The 9,496-nt window shown below is 37.6% G+C and overlaps 1 protein-coding gene across 1 annotated transcript in view; it reads right to left on the reverse strand.

Moving 5' to 3' along the window:
* Positions 1-2,637: 2,637 nt before the first annotated feature.
* Positions 2,638-9,496, reverse strand: part of SETD9 (SET domain containing 9) — an 8,148-nt gene continuing 1,289 nt past the window's right edge. The window contains exons 2-7 of the mRNA XM_008569243.1: positions 8,745-8,855; positions 7,745-8,112; positions 6,428-6,551; positions 6,053-6,168; positions 4,960-5,065; positions 2,638-3,145 (exon numbers count right to left, since the gene is read on the reverse strand). Coding sequence (XP_008567465.1) covers positions 3,058-3,145; positions 4,960-5,065; positions 6,053-6,168; positions 6,428-6,551; positions 7,745-8,112; positions 8,745-8,855 — 913 coding nt within the window. The 3' untranslated portion in view covers positions 2,638-3,057. The remainder of the gene's footprint in view (positions 3,146-4,959; positions 5,066-6,052; positions 6,169-6,427; positions 6,552-7,744; positions 8,113-8,744; positions 8,856-9,496) is intronic.

Raw genomic sequence — 9,496 nt, forward strand, 5'->3', positions numbered from 1 at the left:
TACAAAAGTCTATACAATTAGGTCAAAGAATTGTGCAATTGTTTCCTTTTTAATTTTTAAAGTTGAGGGTCATAAATATTTGAGAATGTCAGATGTAGTAGAGTGTAGTAATTCTATTTAATTTAACCAAAGTCTTTAGTGACTATTTCAACTTTGAATGTAAACTAACAAATAAACCTGACCACCAAGGAGATTGTTTGCCCAGAGTTTCAAAGCACATTGCCTACAAATGGAAATTGAAATAATTTATAAAAATATTGACATTACTATGTTTTTTAAAAAGTTCCTAATTTTTTCACTAAAAGGAGGAAACTATTAGTTTTATTGTCAAATATGGTAGATAATAATATTCCTCTTAGATGACCAGTGATTCCAATTGTCCCAGTTTGAAATAAGTACCCTGTATGAGATAAATTAGTGACAATCAGAACAAGTTTTAGTATCAGATGTTCAAGAGGAAGTTGCTATTGTTGCATTGATTTTAATATTTGTACATAAACACTGATTTTTTTGAGCATTATTTTGTATTTGTTGTACTTTAATACCTGGTGTACAGTTCCAGAAATAAAAATCTGGAAATCTTTTTTTTCTTGGTTTGTGTGAGTATTTGCCCAAAATAGATTTTTATTGAATGAATCTTAAGCAATACCAAATAGGTAGTTATTGTGTTACTGTTAAATTGGCTTTAAATGTAGTAAATATTTGATAAGTAAGTAATAAAGTTGGTAGATAAAATAAGTTTTCTTTAAATTCTCTAAGTTTTCCATCTAATAAAATTCTAAACATCTCAAAGTAGGGATTATACTTAATACTTTAATTCAGGAAACATTTAGTGAATGTTATGTTTTAAGCACTGTTCTAGGCAAGTATGTCTTTTAGAAAGATGATATCTGAAATTTTATCATATTATTTGACACTATATTATGGTCAACTAGTCTTTCTTATCTCTACTATCACACAGTTTCATCACCTCTAGTCATATCTTTCTTAAGCCTCCATCTTTTTAAGCAAAAGATCTTGTTTTAGCCTCATTTCACAAGTTTGTCCTATTTCATTTGCTCTGACCAGAGCTTTCTCTAGTTCCATTCTTAATATGCAATGATCAGACTGCACGTAATATCCAAATTTTGTACAAGACTAAGAACAAACAGGGTACAATGAAAGCCAAAACCTTGACTCTTCTGCTTTGGCTACTTGTCTAAACCATATTCCTTCATTCTCAGACACCAGAGGGCCATAATGTATAGGGTATGGTGGATACATGCACAGAAGTGCCTTCGGAGGGGGAATAAGCACAAGTATTTTGCATACAGCCAAGAACACAGTCAAGTGCTATATGAGAGCTACATAGGCTTTAGGAGAGGGAGGAGAAGCCTTGTGGAAGCAGAATAATCCATAATAAGAGCTACGGAGAAAAATAGGAAAGTGGATGGGGGGGTTTCAGCAGTGGGAGTCGGGATTGTAAATTTCAGTAGAGTTATTAGGCAAGGCTCCTCATTGAGAAGGTGACAGAAAGGGAGCAAACAGGCTATCTGGCTATCTGGGGAAAATCTGTAGGCAGAGAGAAGTGCAAAAGCCCCGAGGTGGGAATGTGCCTGGCCAGTTCAAGGAGTGGCCAGGAGGCAAGTGTGTGTGGCTGGGGTGGAGTGAGCAAGGAGGAAAGCAAGAGATGAGATCTGATGGAATGAGCAGTAATGTTTGTGAAGGACTTAATATTTACTCCATGCCATAAGGGGGGTTTTGAGCAGGGGAGTGTCCAGATCTGACTTTCATATAAAGTAATCAGTCCTGGTGCTATATTCTATAAGTGGGGCAGGAGTGGAAACAGGGAAGGCAATTAAGTTTTTGAGACTGCAATTAATGAGGTGATTGCTTTCATATAAAGTAATCAGTCCTGGTGCTATATTCTATAAGCGGGGCAGGAGTGGAAACAGGGAAGGCAATTAAGTTTTTGAGACTGCAATTAATGAGGTGATTAAAGCTGGTGGCATAGCAGTGAAGGTTGTCAGAATCTGGTTATACAGGTTCCATGAGGATTTGAGGGGCCCAATAAATAACACACCCTCCTTCCAGTTCCAAGATTGGAACTGAGAGTTGGAGCAGGAGTCAGGTCAATAGAGATCAAAGTAACTATTAGTAATAAAACTCTGGGGAAGGTGGCTTCAGTGCTGTGGCCGGGTTGGCTTGCTAATACTCCACCTCTGAACTAGACTTAGATTCTGTTACTGGCTGGGCTGGCTACAGGTTACTCCCTGCACAAAGCAGAGAACAGCTCAGGACACATTCTTCTGGCAGGCAGAGTCCACAGATAAAGGACTAGAAGGGTGTGAGCCATGGGTTCCTAGTTCTCCAAAGATACTTTCAGAAAGGCACTCTTCCTCCAATGGGTGGAGAGAGGCTAAAAGCATCACTAATGGAAGCCCTCCACATGGAAATGAGACACGGGGAATAGGTGGTGTTCCTGCCACTGACATTATCTTTTAACTATATTCCCGTGCTACAACAGTCTCTCTCACACTCTTCCCCCACCCCTTTTTTTTGGTGTGAAAATATTCAAAGAGTAGAGAAAATAGTATAATCACTTCATATTTCCCTGCTTGAACAATCTTTAAATTATACATACACCTACCAGTTTACTCATGGCAACACAACAGGTATTTTTGACTTTATTCCGTAATAATAAAATTTTTACAGAAGTTTGTACACATCAATGATACTCTAAGAATTGCTGGTGCTTGGCTAAAATTTTATAAACCACCACAGAGATATATCAAATAAACAAGAAAAACTGAAACCATAAGTTCAAGTTTAATAAGCTGCTGTGTATTTAGGTGAAAACCAACTAAAATTGGAATTGCATTACCAATTTGAAATTGTAATGAAGCAAATAGCTTTTGTCATGAAATTGGAACATAAATATAATATTAGTAACAAAATATTCCTACTCCAATTAGGTCTCAAAATATTTGTTCTACAGGTGGAACTCAGAAAAGTGATGAACAAAAAGCACTTAGAATTAACTCAATACCTGAGTAGAAAACCTAATTTCTTATTCAGTTAGCTGACAATTGTGTAGTAGTTTGAAAAAAGCTCTTCTCCTTGCTTGATGTCTCTAAGTGCAACAAGAACAACACATCGGAGTGGGCTGAAAATAAAAGAAACACACGAAAGGTAGAAGTATAAACAGATACAAACTTCTATCTTTAATCAATATAGGTTTTATAGCTGTAACTCTACTCAGATTCCTTACATTTTAGTTTATGTATTCAATTTCCATGAGGAAATAATTCTTATCCCTAATGCAGGTATAGTATGTCTTTTCCATATCATTTAAAGAAACCACAAATTAATAAGTTCGTAGAACTGAAAACTGTTTTCTATGTTTAGACCTCCAAAACTAGTTTTGCAAAAAGATTTAAAAATGACATTATAGTTTATCATTCTTTTAGTAATTTTTATCTTGTGTTCTGAAAGATGGAAACATTACTTAATTGGAATTAAAAAAAAATACTTTTCAGACCACAGTAAGACACTGTTATATGTACACCTTCAAAATTCTAATGAGATCATGCCCCAGAATATATGGCTAAGAAAACCTAATTATTAAACACACAAATACATACATGTAGAGACACAAAAGTTATCAAGTTTTAAGTATAGTATTAAGTTTTAAATATCATTCATCTTTTTTTTTTTTTTCCTTTTTGTCTTTTTTCGTGACCAGTAACAGGATCGCAACCCTCAGTGTCGCACCCATACCGGGACCGGCAACGGGATTGCAACCCTCGGTGTCACGCCCGCACCGCGCTCAACCAGTGAGCAGACCGGTCTCTATATGGGATCTGAACCCTCGGCCGCCAATGCGCTCCCAAGCGCCGCACTCTACCGAGTGCGCCACTGGGCTGGCCCTAAATATCATTCATCTTTTTTTTTTTCCTTTTTGTCCTTTCTCGTGACCGGCAACGGATCGCAACCCTCAGTGTTGCGATGCGCTCCCAAGCGCCGCACTCTACCGAGTGCGCCACTGGGCTGGCCCTAAATATCATTCATCTTTTTTTTTTTTCCTTTTTGTCCTTTCTCGTGACCGGCAACGGATCGCAACCCTCAGTGTTGCGCCCGTACTGGAACGGGACCGGCAACGGGATCGCAACCCTCGGTGTCACGCCCGCCCCTCGCTCAGCCAGTGAGCCGCCGGTCTGTATGTGGGATCCGAACCCTTGGCGGGAGCGCCGCCGCGCTCCCAAGCAGCACACTGTAGCAGTGCACCACCGGGCCGGCCCAATATCATTCATCTTAAAAGGACAATTTAATAGGTCGCATATAAAATAAAGTTTGCTAGCAACTCACTGAAATGATATAAAGGCTATATCTTCTTACAACATTGTGAATAAAGAATTCAGCTCACCAGAATTATATTTAAAAATTGTTACTTGAGTATTCTTGGTAGACTTTCCACTTAATGAACAGAAAATAAAAGTTACATTAAAAATATGTATCTTCTGAAGATAACATCCTTTTTTTTCACTATTAGTTTTCAGAACCTAATAGTGCAATGAACAAAAGAAATAAGTGTAAGTTGGCCCCTCTCTTCAATTGGATGTTCTCTTGTAAGATAGAGAACATGATACTTGAAATGATTAAAAACGTATGTGAAGATTTTGTGAATAGGAAAAACAAAATAGCTTGAAAAAAACTTTAAAGTCAATACTTATAAAGAACTACATAGAATAAAAATGGGTAATAATAATAAGAATGGGCTAATTTAAAGGAAAATTTTTAATTTCAAGTAAGCCTACATTAACACATTAAGGTGTGACTAACATAAAAATCTAAGTTACTCATAATTTTTCACTTAAAAAAAATCTTACCCCAAATTCTATATAGCTTTGTCCTAGAAAAATTATATTTTGCAGTACAGCAGAAGACAGAAGATAGGAAATGCTTTTTTAGAAGACTAACCTTTGTTTGTCATAGCTGTAGGTAATGTTTGGAAGATATTGCTTCAGTTCTATAGGGAAAACTGCAGGCACATCAAATTCCTGATAACAGACATTAGCTGCTCTGTCTAGGAACAAGCACATAATTTTTAGAAAAAGAGCCATGATACGAGGTCATGGAAAACAGTACTGAATGACACTTGATGTATGGTTTCTAAATTATCCAAACACAGTCAAAATAATAATTACTATTATGTTCTGTTACATAGTATACACACACACACACATATACACACGAGGGATCTTCAAGAAGTTCATGAAAAGATTTGTATTATCTTTGACTTCCATTTTTCCATGAACTTTTGAAGTACCCTCATATATATGGTATTTCTATATATGGTAAAAAACAAATAATACATTTAAAAATATTATAAAATATTATAAAATTAAATTTTATTTAAACTTGTTTTATTATTTACTTTTTATACATACAACATATATAATAAACATGTTTAGATTCTGTATATATAACTATATATAATAAACACGCATGTATATATTTCATTGTTTACTTTTCATACTTCAGGAAATAGAGGCTCAGAAAGGTTAAAGATTAAGTATAATAATCAGGCTTTGAATTCATGTCTTCCTAACGCCAAAGCCTATGCTAAATGTAGCCAGATAATCAAACTTTTACTTATGGGAAAGTCAAGTCCTAAAGAAGGTAAGTGGCTCACAAACTTAGCAAGAGAAAGGTGATACCAGTCTAGTGATTAATCTATAAGACAGTGACAAAATAATATTGAGGCACTGACAAAAATAATCTCAGTTAACTATTAGAAATGCTAAAATAATGATCAAAAGGGCAGTTAACAATTGCCTATATACACTGCAAAATTAGAACAAAAATAGTAAATTTAAAAATTCCAAATAATGTATATCATTATTTCCCCAAATTTTCTCTGTAAAATGTTCCCTCAAAAAGTTATAGTTGCTTAAGGATTCTGAATATTTGAGATGTTACACTCAACTGCCTTTGGCACTCAGTCATTTGGCAAACGAGGAGAATTAACCATTGCTTTATCTCGTCTCACAGCCCCATGATGCCAACTTACCATTTGAACAATTGTTGACATATTGTCCTACAGCCAGTGGATTATTAATTTCTGATGTTAGCCATGTACTATCACTCATTTTTAAAGGACCAAGTCGATCCCTACCATTGCAAGATCTGAAACAGGTGAAAGGGTTAACTAAGGGATTGTTCTTCCGCACCTTAAAATAGAATTCAAAAATCCAAAATTAACCCTAGAGCTAAACAAGTGCAATTTCTCTTAAAAAAAAAAAAAAAAATTGGCTAACCAGTAGGGCAACTGAGTTACCACACAGTAGCTACAAATAGATTTTTATTTAAATGCTGTTGGTCATAATCATTGAGATAAGTGTGGTTCCGTCTCCCATAATTAAATTTGAACATGGGTATTACTTACTTGTACACGGCTTTGGATATTCCTTTGTCATTTCCATCAATGAGTACCCCATCCAGGCATCTAAAAATAAATGCATTTCCAATGGACTGGAAAAAGATTGGCTCATACTTCTGATATACTGTACCTATTATACAATAAGACAAAGACATATTATAGCAATATGTAAAAATCATAAATATCGTGAATAAGGACCTTTCTCTGGAACATAAACACAAAATGGAAGAATTTGTTTTAATTCCTCCACCTTTTTCTGACATTTCGCCTCCAATCTAGAACATCGCATTCTCTTTAGTTACTTTCCCCCTTTCAAGAGTGAGTGCCCACTAGCAGATGAAGCATAGAACAACTTGTCCACACAGCAGAGTAAAATATGACTATCTCGGTTATTGATAACAAGAACATCACATTTTAGGCTGTTTCACAAGGTCATATATATTTTTTTAAAGTGGAGTATGATTCACATTACTAAGGAGTCTTTTAAAAAATGTATTTTGTTAATAAATAATGTAGACATATATGGGAATAGATAGATATGACATTCAGGTTGTTTTCCCTTTCACTGGCAAAGGAGCAAAGAAGAAAATATTTACTGGGTTCTTTTTATGTGCCAAGCATGTTAATCTATTTATTAAATTTATTTTAGTATTAATTTGTTTACTGGCTTGTTCTATTTAGTCTTTACAGAGTTTAGTCGTACAGGAGGAAACTGAGACTCGCTTAGGGGTGTAAAATTAGAAAATAGCAGAATGACTTTTTAAAAACATAGGTCTATGTGACTCAAATATTCACACACACACACACACACACACTTTAAACTACACCAAATAACAATGCTAGCTTAACAAATAACATATTCTACTAAGCATTCTAGTCAACGATCTTTTACAAGGAAGCTGCTGTACTTTCCAAGTATAGAAACAGCAGAAAGATCTATATTCAGTGATTTATGAGTTTAAATTCTATCATTTATGTTTTAACCCACCCCATTTTTATATTTGGTTATCAATTAAAAAAGACAAACTGACTTATTCTCTAGTGCTTTCTTAGTAATTTGTCAAAGTGGGCCATACTAAGTTCTAAATTTGAACATTGACTAGAAAGATTTCCTCAAAAGAAAAATGCATTTACCCCAACAAATCTCCAAGTACTTTCTAACACATAACAGTTAATTTCCAAATTAGAATTTTAAAAATCTATGGAAACCTGAGTTTCCAATTCAGCCCCTTATTCTAAGGATTACAAGGCTAGGCATTTTATTAAACTTATATTTATCTGTATGTAAGAAACTGTTGGCAAAGTACTGATCGTGCTGTTTACCAGGATACATAGATACAACCGCGCCTTTTGGTACCAATCCTTTAGTAACGAAGACACCTTTTCCAGCAGAAATCAATGAGCTACTTGCTCGGGCAACACTGAAACCCAATGTCGTATAAAGAATTTCTTCTGGTTGAAAGATGTTTTGCTGTTGATGTCTGTTTTCAAGCAGTTTCACCCTTTGATGCTGAACTCCCAGCAGATCTTGATATTTTGATTTAACAGGCTCTGGAAGCACAGCCAAGATATCTGACTGTTTACTGAAATCATTTAAGAACAGAGCCTGGAAAACTTTCAGTAATGTTCCTAGGACATCTTCATCTGAGATAACTTTGTCTTTGGATTCTTCTGGAACATATCGGAGGGTCCTGAAAATGGGAGAAGTTTCTATTCACTACCCTTCAACTAATAAAAGCCAGATTGTCTTGATGCTTTCTGGGTTACTGGCCTTCATGATTATCCTTATGCGTTCGAAGGGCATAAAATAAGTTCATAAAAGAATTATTTGGGGTAGCTATAGTTACCTAATTCCCAACACAATGCCCGCTCAAGAAGCCAATATTTATGAAAGTCCCATCCTGTACTAAAATAAATGCTGTTAGGCACTTAAACATTATCCCACTTTTGCAGACAAGGAAACTGAGGCTTGGAGATGTTAGGGAGCTTGCCCAAAGTCCTAAAGCTGGTAACTGGGAGAGCCAGAAGGAGAAATGTCGCTCTGCTGTATCCCCACGACACCCAGCAGCCCCTTGAATATCATCACACGATGAGAATCCTCAGACTGGAGCGGCCTTTTTAATAGGCGTGCAGTTTCAAACACAAATCTATGTTAACATTACATATTTTGCCACGTTCTCTTCCAGGAGTACTAACTTTTTTAATGATCGACTGCGTCACTTTTATTTCCATACCTCTATTATTTTTTTGTACTAACTGTATTACTTTTACTTCTGAATGAAGAGGGAGCAATTCCCGCCTCAGTTCTGTAGTAATGATTCACCTGCACAGTCTCCGTCGTATGAAACACTGCGAGAATTCTTTGGTTTCCCGGTTTTTCGGAACCTGGCCTTCGGCGGAGACTGTTTTGCCTGTCCGGTGAGCACCGTGCTGCCTTCTTGCAGGTCACCAGCACGCCCTTAATAAAGCCGGCGCTGCCACGGCCCCGCGGCGACCCACCAGCTCGTGGGACCGACCCCGTATCATAAACCCAACGCGCCGACGTGCTTGTAGTCGCTTTTTGCGACTCGCAGCTGTTATCCTCACAGCCGAGCTGGGTTGCTTTCACCACAGAAATTACTTGTAGGGAGCTGTGAAAATAAACCTTGGTTTGGCTTTTATGAGGAAGCTCAAGCTCCCAACTACGCCCTGGCCACACGCTCTCACGCGGAAAGGGTCTTCTTTTTACAAAGTTTCTATTTCTTGCCGCAGATACAGGTGCCCCAGCGAGGCGCAAAAGCGAGAACACCCACAATGAGCCGCGCTCAACCTCGCGGCGCGGTGGACACTGGGAAGACGCCTCAGGCCCCGCCCATCCAAGGCCAACGCCTCTTCAGGAGCCCCGCCGCCTGACTCGACCTCCGCTCCGCGAGCCTCGGGTCCCACCCGCCTCAGACTCCGCCCTCCTCAAACGACTACACAGCCTCTGGCCCCGCCCATCCGTCTGACTCTCCGCCCACCTCAAAACACTACGCGGACTCAGGCTCCGCCCTCCTTAGGCTCCTGGGCCACCTCTGGGCCCGCAACAGTGGCGGC

This window comes from Galeopterus variegatus, unplaced genomic scaffold (assembly GCF_000696425.1).
Source record: "Galeopterus variegatus unplaced genomic scaffold, G_variegatus-3.0.2 Scaffold483, whole genome shotgun sequence".
Taxonomy (NCBI): Eukaryota; Metazoa; Chordata; class Mammalia; order Dermoptera; family Cynocephalidae; genus Galeopterus; species Galeopterus variegatus.